Genomic DNA, 20953 nt, shown 5'->3' on the forward strand with positions numbered 1-20953 from the left:
AACAGGAATGGAGTCTTAGAACTTAGTAAGTAATCTAGCTAGGTATGTGTTAGATTATGATTTCTTTAAATGGCTGAGAAAATAGCTGTGCTGAATAGAATGAATATTCCTGTCTGCGTGTCTTTTTTGTAACTTAAGGTTTTGCCTAGAGGGATTCTCTGTTTTGAATCTAATTACCCTGTAGGTATTTACCATCCTGATTTTACAGAGGTGATTCTTTTTTACTTCTATTAAAAGCCTTCTTGTAAGGAAACTGAATGCTTTTTCATTGTTCTCAGATCCAAGGGTTTGGGTCTGTGGTCACCTATGCAAATTGGTGAGGATTTTTACCAAACCTTCCCCATGAAGTGGGGTGCAAGGGTTGGGAGGATTTTGGGGGGAAAGAAGTTTCCAAACAATGGTTTCTCAGGAACCCAGATAAAGTTTGGTGGTAGCAGTGGAAGTCCAAGAGCAAAGGGTAAAATAGTTTGTACCTTGGGGAAGTTTTAACCTAAGCTGGTAAAAGTAAGCTTAGGAGGTTTTCATGCAGTCCCCACATCTGTACCCCAGAGTTCAGAGTGGGGAAGGAACGTTGACAGCACCATACTGGTTTAAAAAAAACTCACCTGGTTTAAAAGGGAACTGAAGGTATGCATTTATATAATTGCATAATCTCAAATAATATACACACGCATTGAAGAAAGAAGTCAACAGTAAGAAATATAAATCAGAAACCCAGAACTGCAGAAAATTGATATGGGAAGCAAAGGGACACAAGCACATCTGTGGCCAGGAGAGTTAAGGACATAAAGGAGTTTTAAAAGTATATTAGGAACAAAAAGAATCATAACAATTCTATCAATCCACTCCCAGATGGAAATGGTAGAATTATCAATAATCAGAAAAGGTAGTGTTCAATAAATTTCTGTTCTGTAGTGGGGGGTGGGAAACAGATGATATATTTTCCACTCCAATAGTAACTAAGCATCATATTAAACAGCAGCTATTAAAGTTAGACATTTATCAGTCAGCAGGTTCAGATAATTTATGGCTAAGAGTTTTGAAAGGGTTGGTGGAGGAGCTTGCTGAACCAGTAATAATGATTTTCAGTAAGTCCTGGAACAATTGGAAAGTTCCAGAAGACTGGAAGAAAACTAACTGTGCCAGTGTTGTTTCCTTTTTAAAGGGTAAATGGGATGACATAGGTAATTATAGGTCTGTCAGTCTGATGTTGGTCCCAGGAAAGATAATGGAGCAGCTGATACTGGACTCTATTAATAAAGAATTAAAGGAGGGTAATATAACTTATCCTAATAAACATGGGTTTATGGAAAATAGATCCTGTCAAACAGACTTGATATCTGTTTTTGATGAGATTACAAGTTTGGTTGATAATGGTAATAGTTAACATAATAAACTTAGACTCATGAGCGCTGACTCCATGGGTGCTTTGGAGCTGGAGCACCTACAGGGGGGAAAATGGTGGGTGCTGAGCACCCACCGGCAGCCTCCCCGATCAGCTCCTCCCTCTCCCCCCAGTGCCTCCAGCCAGTCGGTCACCCCACGGATCAGTGCCTCCCCCTCCCTTCCAGTGCCTCCCACCCGCCACAATCAGCTTTCTGAGGCCTGCAGGAGGTGCTGGAGGGGTCGGGGAGCGGCAAGGACAGCAAACGCTCGGGTGGGGGGTGGGGGACTGAACAAGGCAGAGAGAGGCAAGGCAGAGTGGGGCCTTGGGGGAAGGGACAGAGTGGGAGTCAAGCACTCCCCAGCTCGCTAGAAAGTCTATGTCTCTGCTTAGACTTCTGTAAGGTATTTGACTTAGTACTATTTTGATTAACAACTCTAGAATGAAATAAAATTAACATGGCACACATTAAATAAATTATATACTAGACAATTGATAGGTCTTAATGTAATTGTAAATGGGGAATTATCTTTGAGAGGGTGTGTTTCTAGGGAAGACTCTCCGATTGGTTCTTTGCTCTATGCTATTTAACATTTTTATCAATTACCTGGAAAAAAATATCACTGATAAAGTTTACAGCTTACATAAAAATTGAGGATATAGTAAATAATGAAGAGGACAGGTCACTGATTCAGAGCTATCTGGATCACTTGATAGACTGGAGCAAGCAAATAAGTTGTTTTAATATGGCTAAATTTATATATCCAGGAGCAAATAATGTAGGCTATACTTACTATCCTGGGAAGCAGTGACTCTGAAAAAGATTTGGGAGTTGTGGTGGATAATCAGCTGAACATTTCAACTGTTTGAAATGGGCCATCCTGATTATCACTACAAAATTTTTTTTTCTCCAGCTGATAATAGCCCACCTTTAATTGACTAGTCTTGTTACAGTTGGTATGGCAACACCCATTTTTTCATGTTCTCTGTGTGTATATATATCTTCCTACTGTATTTTCCACTGCATGCATCCAATGAAGTGGGTTTTAGCCCATGAAAGCTTATGCCCAAATAAATTTTTTAGTCTCTAAGGTGCCACAAGTCGTTTTTTATAAGCTTCAAGTGTGACTCTCTGGCTAAAAGGGCTAATGTGATTTTTGTATGCCTCAACAGGGGAATCTCAAGTAGAGAGGTTATTTTTTTACCTCTCTATCTGAGATTGATGTGACCGCTTCTGGAATACTGTGTCCATTTCTGGTGTCAACAATTCAAGAACGATGATGAAAAATTGGAGAGGATTCAGAGAAGGACCATGGGAATGACTAAAGCATTGCAAAACATGTATTATAGTGATAGACTCAGGGAACCTGATCTATTTAGTTTAACAAAGATAAGGTTTAGGGGTAACTTGATTAATCTATGCCTACATGGCAGCAAATACTTGATAAGGGGGCTCTTCAATTTAGCAGAGAAAGATATAACAGGATCCTGTGGCTGGAAGTTGAAGCTAGGCAAATTCAGGCTGGAAATAAAACATATATATATTTAATAGTGAATAATTAACCATTGGAAAAGCTTACCAAGGGTCGTGGTGGATTCTCCAACACTAGCAATTTTCAATCAAGATTGGATATTTTTCTAAAAGATACATGCTGCAGTAATTATTCTGGGAGGTTCTATGGCCTACATGATCACAGTGGTCCTTTCTGGCTTTGAAATATTTGAAAAAATGTTGACGTTCATGACTTAAAAGCATTGAAGTGAGATGTAATTTCCAACTTGTCACCAGTTGGAGCCTCTTGTATCATTTATCCCTTGTTCTGCACAGAAATGAGAAACTGTCAAGGAGAGATGATCTCTCTGGATCAAAGCTAAGAGTATACTAAATGCCTCATGGAAATGTGAAATTGGTGGGACACATAGATTTTGACACAATATGCAATCCATCTTAAATATATCCAGCTAAAACTATTCCTAACACTAAGTAAAAATGCCTAGTGAATTATCTGAAGCAGAAGAATCATTTAGGAGTGGAGAAATCAAGGAAGAATGGCTACTGAAGCAAAAGAAACAATAAAAACTATTCATAATGTCATTGAAAGAACAAAAGTAACCATTGTTCAAGTAGAATTCTCATGAGCCAGAAAGCTTATCATCTGGGAATACAATCTAGGTATTAACCTGTTTTCCTTCTATGAGCTGTCTCCAATAAGACTGATTTCTATGGAATGATATTCAGCAGTGTAGCCAGAAGAATCCGGTTACACGAGTAACTTTAAACTCCCATGTTGTAGGCTGATGACATATCTTATCAGTATGATGACAACTGTCTGAAGACATGTGTTAGTCTAATAGCAATGATACACATGGGTGTCTTGACAAGAATTACTAAACTATTGTTGCTAAATTTTCTTGTTGGGAAAAATTTGAGTTAATCTGCAATTTCATACCCCTTTGGGTTTACCAAGCTGCTAAACAATGTATTGAGCAAAAGCAAATAAGATACTGATATTCCATTCACTTTATTAAATCATCATGGGGCTTTGAAAAATAACAAGAAAGAGCTCCCTGGAGGCATTTTAAACAATCTGTGACCCATATAAATACCTGTATTACTTGCCTGCAAAACCCATTAGTCAGATCCTACTTTTCCATTTATCTAAAATTTGGCAATGTAAGCCTCTGAAATTCCATATCTTACCCCTGTGGAGCTCAGAATGCTCAGGAGCTGAACTTTTCCTTACCCAGCTCAGAGTTCATGGCCTGTATGATGGACATGGGACCATATTTTATGTTGTCAGCGGTTGAACAGAATTGAATGTGAACAGAGAGTACATTGCTTTGCCAACTGTGGGGAGGAACTCCACATAGACAACTGCCTGCAGCTTCTACGTTGTTGTCTTAGAAGTCATACATGCACAGAGAGAGAGAGAGCATGTCTTGGACAGACTGAATGAAAGATGATGAAAAAGGACATGTCCTCCAAGATGTACTTGTAGTGATTGTCCCACCAATGAATACAAGTAACTCCCACTGAATGGGGTGTTCTAGGCATACTTAATCCTGCCTCAGAATGGGGAAACTGACTAGAACACTTCTTGAGGTCCCTTCCAGACCTACACTTCTACAATTCTATGACATCAGTGGGAATTGCCTGTATTCTGTGGGTGGAGAATAACGCACCATAAAAACAGTTAAACTTTTATTTATAATCTATGGAAGATTCTCTACTTGAGAAAAGACACTTTATCTGATAATTGGTCTTGAAAGCAGTTTCTTTATTAGAACTGGATTCACATTATTATAGGAAGACTTACAATTTCAAGGGTTGCAGAAAGAACTAATTCATGATACCATGCTGTGTAAAAAGCATTACATCACTCAGTATTTTTGCTTTGGTCAATGGAAGGATTCATAGATTCCAAGGCCAGTAGGGACCTTTCTGACATGTAATCTGACCTCCTGTATGCCACAGGCCATAGAATTTCCAAAAAATGATTCTGTTTAGAAAAACGTCCAATCTTTCTTCAGTGATGAAGAATCCACCACAACCCTTGGCAAATTGTTCTAATGGTTAATTACTCTCACTGTTAAAAATGTATACCTTATTTCCAGTCCTAATTTGTCTAGTTTCAATTTCCAGATATTGGATTACAGGATTAGTCAAGGACTGCAGCACAGAGTATATTCTCCATTGGCTCAAGACCTGCCCCACCCTGCTTTTCAATTATAGGAAATCATGCCTACTTTCCAAACAACAGAAATTTCTTTAATGTTTTTTACTATTCCTGTCTTTGCATACTGCCAATTGTAGAAGACAAAAGCAAAATCTATCTCTATTTGCATGTAAAAAGTCCTTATCACTATAGAATATTCTAAATATCTGGTGCAAATTTCCTAAGTGACTCTCTCTCTCTCTGCTTCAGTTAACTCATCTGGAATGGGAATGAAGGATGGGGGAATGACATTACTCTCCCCTGCCCAACGGGGATGGTTTGGTGTTTCTGCTCTTCACAGTTCTTATTCATTGACACTTTATGATCGATCCCTGATATGCCCTGAACTCAGGACTCATAAACAAGACAAGAAAGTATTTGGGCAGGAGAGGATTTTTTTTAACCAGATACTGGACCTTCTTTTCATTTTTGAAAAGTAGACTGGGCTGATTCAGAGACATTATCGCCATTGCCATGTTTTTTCTCTGCCATCCTTATAAATAAAGAACTGTGTTTAGTTTTTAAATAATGGCAATTTCTTAAACAGCTTAATGTTCCTGCCCTTGAAACTGTCTCCTGCATTAGCCAACTGCAAGTCAAATGTTGTGGTGTAATGTGGTTTATTTAAATGCATAGAGGAACACAAACATTAAACACTAGGCAGACATTTCTATACTGAGACAAAGTAGGTACTATGCTCCTCCTACTTCTCCTCCCTTCCCATCTGCCAACTGCAGGGGAATCCCGTGTGGGATCGAACAGATATAATGGCTTTACCCTCACTCGCCCATCACAGCATCTAGCATAAGAGGCATGGTTGGAGTGCTGCTGTGTTTTGCCTGTTCTCAGAAGCTGACAAGGCTCCTTGGGGCTCTGAGCAACTGAGTGTACATTATATTCACCCTAAAGCTGCTCTGAATTATGTCAGATGCTGGATCCAGGATCAGATTTAAAGCCGCCTTTGCTCTGCACATTGTGTTCCTGTGCTAAGTGTAGCTTGGCTGGAACAGCATATATTGAGGTTTTGAAGAAGTGCTATATAAATCAATTTATAATCACACAACCACAGTGACCCAATGTCTGCCTTCAGTACTTTGCTTAATTCTATGACTTCAAAGAGAGTTACTTTTAATTTACACCACCGTAACTGAACACAGATTTTGGCCTAGTATCTGGATTTGTTTAAAATCATAGGCCCTGGTCTAATTCCCACTAAAGTCAATGGAAAATGAACTTCCATTGACTTCAATGGAGCAGATTTAAACCCATAATAAAGACTGAGCTTGCTGCCAAGTGAGTGACAGTTGTCTTACAAATTGTGAGGGACATAACCATTTATGGGCCAGGTGAACAGTTAAACATAACTTTAATACTAATTTTAGTGGAACTAAAAGTAAAATATTAGACAATAGTTTCATTTTGAACTACATTTTTCACTATATGCTTTCAAGTTCTTCTCAATGGGCAAGATTACTATAAGAGGATATATGGTCCCACCCCTTGTTTAGGGTTGCCAGGCATCTGGTTTTTGACTGGAACATCTGGTCAAAAAGGGACCCGGCAGCTCCGGTCAGCACCACTGACTGGGCTGTTAAAAGTTCATTTGGCCACCGGCAGCAGGGTAGGCAGGGTGCCTGCCCGGATCCGCATGGCTCCCAGAAAGCTGCTGGCATCTCCCTCTGGCTCCTCAGCTTAGGGATGGCCATGGCTGCTCCGCACAGTGCCCCCACCCCAGAGCCGACTACGCAGCTCCCATTTGGTCATGATTCCCGGCCAATGGGAGCTGCGGGGCTGCGCCTGCAGGTAGGGGCAGCAGGCAGAGCCACCTGGCCATGCCTCCACTAGGAGACAGAGGGAGATACCGGCAGCTTCCTGGGAACTGCCTGAGGTCAGCACCACCCAGAATCCGCACCCCACATCCCCTCCTATGCCCCAACCCTATGCCCCACCCCAGAGCCCCCTCCTGCACTCCAAACCCCTCACTTCTGGCCCCACCCCAGAGTGTACACTCCCAACCCAGAGACTGCATCCCCTCCCACACCCCAACTCCCATCCCCAGCCTGTGGTCCCCTCCCACACACCAAACCCCTCTACCACCTAGTAGATTAACCCAATTGCTGCTCTTTTAACTTAAAAAATAGTTAAATGACAGCTAACTAAAGTTGCTTTGCTTTAAAAGACAAGAAAACAAAAGTTAAAAACAAAAAGCCTTTTATACTGCCAAAGATATTCTATGGTAAGGGCTTCGAGCTTTACAAAGCTATAGATCAAGGGGCCATAAGAAATAGTTCTTAAAGGAAAGTACATCAGTTCATTTGTATGCTCTTACTAAAATAAACAACTGAATCAAAAACCTTATCTTAATTTCACTAGATGCAACAGGCACTGAGATGGAAAAGAGAACAGATTTTTCATTTTCTGGGTGATTCATCTAGCACCTGACTTAAAGATGCATTGAGTTGCTTTGATCTGCATCTGCAATTACCATTAAAGTTAATGGAAGTTAGTTACCCTTACATTTAGGGGAGAATAGGCCGTTGAATGCACTGCATATAATGTGCACCCGTTTTAACTTTACACTATAGTTGTCTTACCAAACACCTTCACTTTTTTTTTCACTTGCAGAATATGTACTCTCTTATTGGGACTATTATATATTATTTTACTGTAGATTTTCACCAGAGTATAAAAATAAGAAAAACTTATGTGCTATATATGACTTTATTTTCTCTTTTTGGTAAGCAAGATTTTCGTATATCTGTACTAACAAAGAAATTTCATTAAACATGACTAATGTATTAAAACACAATGCACTAATTTGACAATCTTCAGTAACTACTTAATTGACTGGTACATCATGTGAAATCTATTTCAATTGCACAAACTGCAGAAAAACAAAGTATGATACAGTAGAACCTCAGAGTTATGAACAGACCAGTCAAGCACATACCTAATTTGGAAATAGAAGTACACAATCAGGCAGCAGCAGAGACAAAAGAAAAAAAAGGCAAATACAGTACAGTACTGTGTTAAATGTAAACTACTAAAAAAAAGGGAAAGTTTAAAAAAAAATTGACAAGGTAAAGAAACTGTTTCTGTGCTTGTTTCATTTAATTTAAATTAAGATGGTTAAAAGCAGCATTTTTTGTCTGTATAGTCAACTTTAAAAGCTGTATTAAGTCAATGTTCAGTTGTAAACTTTTGAAAGAACAACTAGAAGGTGTTTGGAACACTGAGGTTCTACTGTACTTTGACATAGCACACAATTAGAGAGACAAGTTGGGTGAGGTAATATCTTTTATTGGACCAACTTATACTAAAAATCATGGAGTGAACAGAGACATTGGATTTATAGCTTATTACAACTGTCTGTAACCCACTTACCCCCTCTTTTTGTCCTATCACTGCAGAGGTGTTACCAGGCCATTATACCTTGAACGGTCCCTTATGATATGTGCTAATTACTTATGCTAAACAATCTGTTCCACCTTGCATTTTGCTCTGACACTGGGAATACCTTTCCAAGACCTGAAGAAGAGCTCTGTGTGGCTCAGCAGCTTGTCTCTCTCACCAACAGAAGTTAGTCCAATAAAGATATTACCTCACCCACCTTGTCTCTCTCATATCCTGGGGTGGACTCGGCTACAACTACACCACATATAGCACACAGTTGGTTTGGCTAAGCAAACCAAAGCCCCAGTCCTACAGCTGCCCAGAGTAGAAAACTCCCTTTGACTTCTACATGCAGAACAGTATTTAATCTATAAGCAATGAAATAAAACCTAGGCCCTAATCCAACAAAGCACTTAAACATACATTTAATTTTAAGCTCATAGAATCATAGAACTATAGGATTGGAAGGGACCTTCACTGCCATCTAGTCCAATCCCCTGAACTGAGGCAGGACTACGTATTATTTAGACCATTCCTGACAGGTATTTGTCTAACCTGTTTTTAAAAACCTCCAATGACTGAGATTCCACAGCCTCCCTCGGTAATTTGTTCTAGTGCTTAACTACACTTACAGTTAGGAAGTTTTTTCTAATGTCTAACCTAAATCTCCCTTGTTGCAATTTCAGCCCATTAATTCTTGTCCCATCCTCAGTGGATAAGGAGAACAACTGATCCTCCTCCTGTTTATAACAACCTATTAAATATTTGAAGATGGTTATCATGTCCCTTCCTCAGTCTTCTCTTCTACAGACTAAACAAACCCATTTTTTTTAGTCTTTCCTAATAGTTTGTGTTGTCTATACCTTTAGTATTTTTGTTGTTGTTCTCCTCTGAACTTTCTCAAATTTGTCCCCATTTTTCCTGAAGTATGGTGCCCAGAACTGGACATGTCAGCGCTGAGCAGACTGGATGAATTACTTGTGTCTTGCTTACAACTCTCCTGATAATACATCCCAGAATGATGTTCACTTTTTCTGCAATAGTAGTACATTGTTGATTTATATTTAATTTGTGATCCACTATAACCCTCAGATCTTTTCTGCAGTACTCCTTCCTTGGCAGTCATTTCCCATCTTGTATTTATGCAATGAATTAGTCCATCCTAGGTGTAATACTTTGCATTTGTCCTTATTGAATTTCATCCTATTCATTCTCCAGTTTGTCAAAATCATTTTGAATCCTAATCCTGTCCTCCAAAGCGCTTTCAACATCTCCAACCTAGGTATTGTCTGCAAGCAATATTCTTTATATTCAATATTCTGGATTTGTGCTGGAAATGGCCTAACCTGACAATTACTTTAGATAAGCTATTACCAGCAGGACAGTGGGGTGGGAGGAGGTATTGTTTCATATTCTCTGTGTATATATAAAGTCTGCTGCAGTTTCCACGGTATACATCTGATGAAGTGAGCTGTAGCTCACGAAAGCTCATGCTCAAATAAATTGGTTAGTCTCTAAGGTGCCACAAGTACTCCTATTCTTTATGCCATTATCCAAATCATTTATGAAGATATTGTCTAGAACCAGGACAAATCCCTGTGGGACCTCACTTGATATACCCTTCCAGTTTATGAAGATATTGTCTAGAACCAGGACAAATCCCTGTGGGACCTCACTTGATATACCCTTCCAGTTTGACAATGAACCATTCAGAAATATTCTCTGAGTATGGTTTTCCAAACGGTTATGCACCCACCTTATACTAGGTTCATCTAGGCTATATTTCCTAGTTTGTTTATGAGACGGTCATGTGAGACAGCATAAAAATCCTTATTAAAATCTCACATCTGTTGCTTCCCACAAGGCTTTTTACTCTATCAAAGAAGGATATAAGGTTCATTTGACATGATTTGTTCTTGACAAATCCATGCTGACTGTTACTTATCACCTTATTATCTTCTAGGTGCTTACAAATTGATTATTTTCTCCATTATCTTTCTGGGTACCAAAATTAAGCTTAACTGGTCTATGATTCCCTCATCTCTAATTTCTATTAGCAGTCCTGTTGAAGTCAGTGAGATTACTCATGTGCTTAAACATTTGGGCCTAAATTACTTTACAAAAATATACTAAAATGCTGATATGTCTTGCAGAGAATAAAGCATATCTTTAATAACCAGATTGTTTTCAAGGGCAAAAATAAGTCTCCCTCTTTTCTAGCAGCATTTGATGTCAGATCCATTAGCACATACATTTCACAACTATTCCAAGAGAAAAAGAAAATGTATTAGCGAGAATATAAATTATTCTAAGCACATAGTGAAAGGTCAGTGTGTTCTTTAATGCTGAATGATAAAAAATACTAAAATCCCTAGTGTCTTTATACATAATTTTAATCTTACTATTTTCCTTGTCTAACTATGTGCTTGATATGTCACAAACTCTTGCCAGGACTCCTTGAACTTTTTCTGTTAGATTTGTTTGTATTATAAATGTTAGGTCGTTTGGATTATGAAACAATGATTATAGAAATGGTTGTCGTAGAAATAGGTCATCCTTATGAGATGTTGTGCAGCAATTGTTAGGTGAAATAACATAAATGCTTATTAATTTCATACCTTGCAGAATGCAGGCTTTGTTTTTTACAGAAGTCATTAGCTCAGTCCCAAGCCCCTACCAGAGGATCAGTGGACTGCATTAAGTCTGGTTCCTACCTTACAACCTGTCTGGTATGGGTGACCTATCAGGAGTTATGATCCCACCAGCACAACTCTTGGAATCATGGGGGCACGCAAGGCTTCCTGCCACATCGAAACAAAGTAGTTATGGAAACCTACACTACTGCTATGATTATGTAGATCAACAAGTTGATGGAATGCACTGATGTACTGTAATGTGATTTTTTTTCTTTGTGAAAACATTTTCACAAAGATTATGAAAACTGACTGAGAGGAGACTTGGAGGAGCTGCTTCTCCAACTTGTCTGTATGACAAGGAGGAAAATGATCATAGAATCGGAAGTCTGGAAAGGACCTCGAGGGGTCATCTAGTCCAGTCCCCTGCATGACAAACTGCATTTCCATGAATATTTACAGCAAAATTAAAAATAATGGAATTCACTAAATATTTTTGAAATTCAAATATGAAAAATGTCTTTAATGCTTAAAAAAAAAAAAGCTGGCAAAATTCTTTCCCCTGTAATTGGTTGGGCAAAATTCACCTGAGTGTGTTTTTGTCTTGTTTTGGCAGCACTCGTTTTTGACTAAAACACCTATAATAAAATATCCTGATTCAACAGAGAATTTGAGCGTATACTTAAAATTAAACATGTGCTTGAGTGCTTTCTTGAATCCAGAAGGTAGTTTTTTAATTTAGCTTTCTTACTCCACATGCAGAATTCTTTAGATTTCTCACACACAGCGTAGTAACTGGTTGATAGATTCATTTCCGAACCAAGTTCACAGGCCAAAATGATGACTGGCAATCAATCAAATGAAGCTGGTTCTGTTGCTATGCCTGTAGTCACCATAATAAAGTGAAGCAATGCACAGTTACTTCTGACGGTTTCTGATTTTTTGGTTCTTATTAGATTACATCTGAAGAAGAGGACATGTATAAGTTGTCTAAGAGCCAAATTCTAAAGTCTTTACATAGATAAAGCTCCCAGGATTTGGTCCTAAATAAATGAGGCTCATATAGTAGCTGGCTCTATATATCTATGGCAGCCAATACCATCACAAACGGGGACAAATAAAACAGCTATTTGTTGCTGTGAAATGGAAACAAGGACATTTTGCCTAGAAATTGAGTTTATGCTTGTGGTGATATCACTTTTTTGCGGAAGGGAATTGCTAGGGTTGGCTAAAGAAACATTTTCTAAAATTTGTTATAGCACAGTTGCCCAGAAGGACTGAAATCAGCTCATGCCTATTGTGCCAATGTTCTACCATAATAATGGTTGTCTTGGGGAAAAAAAAATTCCCTTGGTTAGGATTACTGAGCTGGCAGACATATGATAAACTGTAGGGTTTCAGCATTATAGTGCTGGTTGGCATCACTCATTGGGTCTAGATAGGCTCTGTTCCTTCTACATACATTGACAATGCCCTCAGAGTGTTCCGGCAACTGAAAATGAGCATCTTGTGGATTTTAAGTTTCACCCTAAGGGCCTGTGGCATCATATGTCTAGCAGGTAGCTGACAGCTGTGCAGACTGTGTACAAATCAAGAAGCATTTCAGAAAAGAGCAGTTAAGGTAAGACACTTTGGTGTTGTAACTAGACAGAATGCATGCATTACAGTGAGCAAGGGGGAACCTTTTGAGCTTTGTTTTCCAATGGGCTCAATTCTGCACTCATATACGCCCTTATAACTCCCACTGATGTCAGTTAGGGTTATGTATTTATAATTTCTGAAAGCAAAAATTTATTTCCCATGGTTATTAATATTATATGTTCCTGGAAATGAAATGCTTTCTGCCAGGGTTTGGCTTCTGATGCAGAGCATGTCTCTTCTTTTCTATTTACACTTTAAGGAAAGAAAATGAGGAGAGGTGTTTACTTATCTTGTGCAAGTGTGCATGTGAATGCATATATACACATTACATGCATTTATTTTGGTTATGCTTGGTTTTTTTGTGGGTTTTAGCCAAATAATGGCATGATGGATTTTGCTGAAACTTTTTAAATTTTTTTTCCTTTAAGCGGAAAATGAGCATGAACAACTAAAAATGGTTTTTATGGATATTGCCTTTCAATCTTAACCACATCAATGAATTCCATTATAATATGGTAGTGTACAATCTGTTTAATTTTTTAATTGTATCATATTGATCCTGGATGCTATGTTTATACACAGAGTTTAAAGCCAGTTCAGTGTCACTAGTAAAATGTTCCAACATAAAGACAAGAGTTGTGGGCAAGCAAATACATTTTTTGTCCCGGAATAAGCTTCTCATGCTGAATAAATCCTTTTAGGAATTTATAAAGCTGCACTTTGGCAACCTTCTTAAGAACACATTCAGTACTTATTCATATAGTGAAAGAAACAATTAACGTAAACATTTACGTAGACTGATTTGTAAGTCAGAACCTCTGTAAGGCCTTGCTCCTATTGAAGTCAGTGATAACAGAGGTGCAGGTTTAGATTCTAAATTTCTTTGGGAATGACCTCACAGCACATTGGATACAAATGTTTACATGTACCTAATTATTTTGACATATGGATATTTAAGCCTAATTCATCTCTACTTCCCATACTAAATGATCCTTATAGGAAGATCTCGTACTGTACTCTGCTTTTCACAACTTTTAAATGGACATTGCTGCAGTGGATTTTTATCAGTACAAACCTGGGAGGGAAAATCTTCAAGGAAGAATTCTATCAATTTTCTTCAGCACAACAACAATCTGACTTTGGAGACAAGCAAAGACAACTCAACAGAAAGGGATAATATAAAACCGCATATAAAAATATTTGAAGAGGTTTCCAGCTTGAAACCATAAAACCAATAAGGCTGGGAGGAACCCATGGTAGGCCATCTGTCTGATTACCTTAGAACATAAGAACAGCCATAGTGGGTCAGACCAATGATCCATCTAGCCCAGTATCCTGTCTTCTGACAGTGGTCAATGCCAGGTGCTTCGGAGGGAATGAGTGGAACAAGTAATCATCAAGTGATCCATTCCTCGTTGCCCATTCCCAGCTTCTGGCAAACAGAGGCTAGGGACCCTTCTTTTATATTAGAAAGCTAAACATCACTGAGGGGCCCTCAAGTACTCCAAGACACCTGAGAAGACACATGTCCTAGCTCCAGCAAATAAAAAGGGAAACTCTTAGTAATATGAATGTCTGGTATAACCAGAGCACACTCTATTAGTTTTGACAACCGTGCAAGTTATTTAATTAATTAGCACCAAGAAGATGGAACTGTGGAGCATCAAACATGCATAGTCTACTGCAGACAGTTGCGCCAGCCACATTGACCATGGTTGATGGTATTGCGGTAAGCATTGTTAGGGCACTTCCTACACTTGGCTCAATCCTGTAATCCCCAAATCTCCACAGGTAGGGTCATGGCATTCAGCCCTTCACATGTCAAGGGAGAGTGTGAGACCATGGTATGCTGGGGTGTTTTTGTTCATTTTGGCAACATGGCTAAAAAGCAGGCAACACTGCTTCTGAATATAATGAGTGATTGAAAGAAGGCCAGACCTGTGAGAGATTATGACCTTTCGCACAAAGTCAAACCCAGGGGTGAAAGTGAGTCGGTATAGGCCGGTACTGCATACTGGTAAGAACCCGCACCGGCCCATACCCAGTTACTGCAGCAGCAGCGTCTGGAGCCCCGGCCCTTTAAATCAACACGGGAGCCCCGGACAGCATGGGCCATGCGGCATGGAAGGGCTGGCTGGGGGATGCTAACCCCCCAGCCCCGCCCCTTCCGCCCGAGGCCCTGCCCCTTCTGGGGGCTGGAGTCCCCTCTCTCCCTCCCCCCACCCTGTACCGGTAAGTGTTCTCACCCCTGGTCAAACCATTTTATGTTCAGTATTTGGTGCTGACAGTGTACATGGAATGTCTCTAGCCACTCCAAGTCTGCCAGTAAGAGGGTCCAGGTTTCTGACTCAGAGAGCAATACAGGTAGTACACAGGTTTAATAGATCCTGAACTTTGTCTCAGCCAAACACATTTTTAAGTCCTTAAGCCACACCTGGATTTCATGCAGGATGTGAGACTTATTCATCGAAGAACATTGGGTTTGCGGTGAACATCTGAACACTGCTTACCACCTAGGTAGATAAACTCATCACAGCTCTTCCTGTTACTTGACCCTGTCTTCACTGGGGTTTACTGCTGGCCCAGCTCTGAGATTTTGGACTATGATTTTCAACTTCATATTGTGAGCAGCGCCTTGGAGGATGAGGCTGAAATTCTCTGACTTCTCTACAAGCAAGGCATCATTGGCATAGTCTTGGACGGTGAACACACCTTGACCAACTGTGATTCTGTGGTGTGGCACGCTAAGTCCTAATATCCACTTGATAGCTTAACAGAATAGTGCTGGGGCAAGAATGCATGTCTGCCACACACCTGAGGTTGTGTAGAAATGCTATGAAAGCCATGAATCAATGCACACCCTTGCACCAGGACCAGTGTGAAGATCATGCATCAGGTTTAGCAGAACGTCTGGAACACCAATTCCTTTAAGTACTAGCCAAAGAGCTGACCTGTTGACTGAAAACAAAAAGCTGTTTCATGTTGATTATATGCCTTGTGAAGTAGGCGGTTAAATTCTCAGTGCAGCTCTGCCAGAAGCTGGAGGGTAAGGACAGCGTTCATTGTCAGCTGCCCAACAGTTAAATATAATTGCTGTGGAGGATGATGTCTGTTAACGAGGGACTGCATCCTACCAAGGAGAATGTGAATGAAGACTTTTCAAGGAACCAATATCAAGGAGATCGGCCTGTAGTTGCCACACTTTGTATGAGATCCCTTGTTCTTTTACAGAGGTGCTGTCTTTCCATTCTTCTGCTATTTTGCCTGATGCCCACACTTTTAAGAACAGTTGATATAGGCTGATGCTCACTGGTTCAGAGGCACCTTTGAGTGGCTCAGGTGGAATGCCAGCATGTCCAGTCTGTAAATTTTGGATGATCTTTTGTACTTCCTCAAGTGTCAGTGAACAGTGGAGCACAAATACCATAATACCATTCAGCAGCACTGTGTCTGGAGTTTTACAAATGTTTATACATTAATTACATTCATCACCCCTAATTTAATTTGCATACATGAGCAAATCTGCAGTTTGCATGTAGTTCCTCAAAACTCCATAAAATTTGGAGGGGACAAGTTTTATAAAGAACAAACAAAATATTCAGCTGATATTTGCTACCTTTTTTGTCCGTTTTTTATCTAAAATGTTTTTTAATTAAAAAAAGTCTGACCAGCTGTATTATGTAACCATCTTATAGGGTTCAAGGCTGAAAGACCTATTAGGCATGTGTGACTAGTGGGGCTTGGTCGAATAGAGTTATGGTCATGGAAGAATGAGTCATGTACTTAGATCTATCAACATTTATTTTGGTACAGTAGTTTTAGATGAGAATGATCCTGCTAGGTGTCTAAGACAGATTCCATAATTTAAGCAAATAGAATTGTAGGTCTTATAAAAAGTCTGATCATTCACCATGTTAACAAAATATACTTCAGGTATGATAGTTTGTATTATTGTTTAGACAGGGAAGAAATCGTGCAGACTTACAGCACCTAAGTGAGAAGGAAAATAGATACCTTTTGTGCTAACCTTACCCTGAATTTAAAAATAAATCTATTGGATTTCCTTATGTACAATTTTTAAATTAAATTTATAATATTATATGTAGAACTGACTTGAGTCCTACAGATTGTTTTGAATTCTTGTACTCTCACTGAAACAAAAATTTCTTTGCCTACTCTGTAACATCTACAATCTTAAACAGCACATTGGTTCTGGTTGAATAGACTGACTTATCCAAGTTGTTTCTTTCCATTGTGAGAAGAATTTGTGGTGTTTTGAAGATAAAATTGATCTGATTTGAACCACTTTGTTGTGTTTTCTTTTCTTCCCTGTGCTGGCAGGGCTGCATGTCAAGGAGACACATGCAAAGACTAATTCATTTGAGTTTTGACATGTGTTGCTGAATGAGGTTGTGGAGATGTTGGTAAAATTCTGATGGGCACAGAGCAAATATTAGAAAGTACCGCAAGCATCTGATATATAGCAGCAAAGGAAAAATCACCAGAGCGTACCCACACTCACTTCCATTACCACAGGGCACATTCTGGTGTGTGTGGAATACCCTTTTGAATGTGCTCACCCTCCACTAGCACCCATGCCTCATAGCACAGCATGTCTGAGGGATATGACACCCCTCAGAATGTGCCCATCAATACATTCTCATCTCTTATAGCAAGACACATTCTAGAGCATATGCTCAGCAGAATGTGCTTGCCCTTCCACTAGCATCCATGGTCCCTTGCAAGGAACATTCTGAGTGGCATGAGGCAATCCTCAGAATATGTCATCCTGTAAACCATGGATGAAGAGTTGAGGAGGGCACACTTTGAGGAATATTACATAATATTGAGAATATGCCCTGCAACCAGGAATGGTAGTGGAAAGGTGCCCTGCTAAGGACCATGATGCTAATGGACGAGTGGACTTGTTCTATGCTGAGTCTACTTAGATGACTAAACTTACTCCTGTATGTGTTTCCATAATTTGGCCTTAATGCCCTGATTTTGCAAGTATTTATGCACTTCATTGGAACTACTTATATGGTTAAAGTGCTGTGTGTGTGTGTGTGTGTGTGTGTGTGTATTTCAGCAGGATTGGGGCCTTCCTTTTTTTTTTATAAATGATGTCCCTTTCTATTCACTCTTGATTTATAATACAACTAATTTATGTAATAATTAGAAAAGATTTTATAAAATAAGTTACAGTATCTGCAAGAGATGCAAAATTACAATGATCTTTGAAACAGAAATCCTTGCTTTTTTTCAGGGGAATTATACCGGTTTATATGATATGCTCTGCCATGCTGTCTAATGCCCAAAGCTCCTCCAACAAGAATTTATCATTATAATTTTTATCTGCATTATGGTAGTGTCCCAACTGGAACTGGAACCATCTGTGCTAGGCACTTTGCAAACAAATAGGAGGATATAGTCTCTGTGATTTGTTCACATAATCTAAAACAAAAAATGACAAAAAGAATGGGCAAACATGCCAGCAGAATGAGCAGGGTGGTGACATATATCTTGTAGTTCAAGATTATTTCTCCTTATTTATTCACTAAAATTGTACTATATTACTGCTCTTGCCTATTTTAATTTTTCTTTTTATCCCTCTCCATGTTTTTCTATTTTTAAACTATATCACTTCCCCCTTTCCCCCTATTTTTAAAATGGTATTTACTGTCCATTCCTATTCCATTTTCTCTACTTTTGTGTAGTTTCTATTTCCAGTGCCTGTTAATTGCCCTTTTCCGTTTACTTTGGAACCCCCTTGGATACTTACTCCCACCCCCATATCCCGAACCAGTGTTTCACCCCACTACTTGACTTCTGCCGGGAATTCTGCCCTCCTGTAGCCCTCATGTCTCACAGTGGGTGTCCACTCTCCTCTATATCTGAGCACTCAGGGATGCCCACAAGAGCAGGGGATCTGGTTAGGGCGGGGGGAAGAGCGAGCCTCGCGTTTTACCCCCTGATGCCACTGTCCCAGTTTAACTTTTTTTCCCCCTGCCGGAATTCTAGCGGTGATGCTCACAGGAAAGAGCAAATATGCGTCCTAATCCCCTTCCCTCTCCGCTCCTAACTATACCGCTCCCTCCCCGCATTCCCTAGGGGAAACGAGCACTCGGGGAAACTGAGGGCAAAGGGCTCCACTTCTCCAGGGCACATAGGCGCTGTGCACATGCTCACGGGGGTGAAGGGGGGGGGGGGGTGAGCATTTTGCACATGCTCAGTAGGGGACAGGGCGCATTTCGAGGCAGGGTTCATTTTGCCACGGCTGCTGGAGGAGGTGCTCGGTCCGTCGCGGCTCTGCCATGGCGCGCTGCTGGTTCCCGAGCCCCCTCCGGCTCTAGGAAAGGGGTGGGGGGAATCGGGGGCTGCGGCGTCCTGCGCTCCGGCGGTGGGGGGCGCCCTGTGGTATGTACCGGGTGTTGGCAGGGTGGGCCGTGGGGCTGCGTGCGTGCTACGTTGGCCCGGGCGCGGGGGGCGGTGGAGGAGATGCTCCATCATCCCCGTTGGCCCAGTGAGTCCCTGCCTCTGGGGCCCCTGGGCACTGGGCGCGCTTGTCTCCTCGCGAAGCGCCTTCAGTCCCTCGGCCGGCACTGGGCAGCTGGTGGAGACGCCGCTGCTCGCGGCCGTGGGGAGCAGGGAGACGGGGATGCTGCGCGCGGGAGGCGGAGGACAGGGAGCCCCAGGGCTGGCCTGGCAGAGGCCGGCGGGGCGTCGCTCGCGCTGCTGTTGCAGGTGGGGTGGCTGCTGCTGGAGAATGGAGGGCCCGGGGAGCCCCTGTTGTCGCTGGGTTGGTGATGAGTTTAGTGCAAATAACCTGCCGCTAGCAGTGTACAAGACCAGGGGCGCTGGAACAATTTGTACAGTGAGGGTGCTGAGAGCCAATGAATCAAACTGTAAACCCTGGATATAATGGAAACCACTTCAAGCCAGGGGGTACTCCCCCCCATCCCTAGTTCCAGCACCTATGTACAAGACCCACAGCTGAAGGGAGCCCCAGCCCCAGAGAGCTTCCTGTGGTTGGAGAAGGAGGCCATGGGGAACCCCCTGTTGCTCTGCTTGGCTGGGGGAGGAGTAGAGAGTCACTGTTGCTGTGATTGGAGAATGGTGTGGGGTGGGGGGGAGGTAGTTTACTGGGACTCGATGCCATAGTTAGCATGTAAGGATCCTTTTATGTGCATTTTGTAAAGCTCTTCAGGAGCCTCCAATGAAAGATCCTATATAAATGATTATTATTTATTATTACTATCGTGTATTAATGCTGCTTTCTTTGAGGGGAGGACAGTTTTCTAACTGGGAGAGAGGACAGGAAGTCCCTGGATGCTGTGTATGAGTGATGGTAGTAAGCTATCCCTCATCCTCCTGCTGCTGCTGGGGCTGAGAGTCAAGAGACTGCTCCTGCAGCTGCAGAGGTATCAGAGCTCTGCAGCTGTTGCTTGGGAAGGAGATGGAGAGTCCCATATCTTGTAATTTGGCAAGGAGCCCCTGCTGCTGTTTGCTTAGGGCATAAGAAGCCCCTTCTGTTGTTGCTTTTGGAGGGTGGACAAGAAGCTCCTTCTGTTGCTGATGTTAAAAGGAATATAAATATCCTGCTGCTTCCAAGGGAGAGAGAGAGATGCAACTACTGTTTCTAAAAAAGAAAAAAAATCTATAAAGTGCTTCTGTTGCTCTAGGGAGAAAAGGATGGAAAAGCTACTTGTGGTAGTTAGGACACAAAATGCAGAGGAAAGCATAGTATTCTGTAGGTTATTGGTCACCCTTGATAATTACCATGTTCATTATAATCTGTAATTTCTGTAATACGTGTGGTATATTCTTTGTTGTCTAATGTATTGTATTTGAAAGCTATTCAAATATACAATCCCATGTAAGAGCCTACACGTGCAATTTTTATTCACGCTTAAAATTTAGATTAATGGGACTACTTGGGTGCATTAAGGTTACAGTATGAGTCCCTAACTTTGTGTCTTGTCTATTAATGGTAAATTTGTTGAACACAGTGGTTTAAAATGAAATATGAAATTCTTATGATCTCAATACTTGGCATATTGTGGAGCATGCTCTGGCATATAAATATCTCTGGGTGAATATGGTGGGTTTTTAGAGGGGGAAGTCTACCCATGTCAGGTGAGAATTCACAGGCCTCTTGAGTTAGGGCTTCCTTTAGAGAGTTTAAA

The 20953-nt window shown here is 40.8% G+C and overlaps 1 protein-coding gene across 1 annotated transcript in view; it reads left to right on the forward strand.

Moving 5' to 3' along the window:
- The first annotated feature begins 18992 nt into the window (after nt 1-18992).
- Nucleotides 18993-20953, forward strand: part of GLRB (glycine receptor beta) — a 72693-nt gene continuing 70732 nt past the window's right edge. Inside the window, exon 1 of the mRNA XM_077814477.1 lies at nt 18993-19184. Within this exon, the coding sequence (XP_077670603.1) occupies nt 18993-19184 (192 nt within the window). The remainder of the gene's footprint in view (nt 19185-20953) is intronic.

Source organism: Eretmochelys imbricata, chromosome 4, assembly GCF_965152235.1.
Source record: "Eretmochelys imbricata isolate rEreImb1 chromosome 4, rEreImb1.hap1, whole genome shotgun sequence".
NCBI classification, from domain to species: Eukaryota; Metazoa; Chordata; order Testudines; family Cheloniidae; genus Eretmochelys; species Eretmochelys imbricata.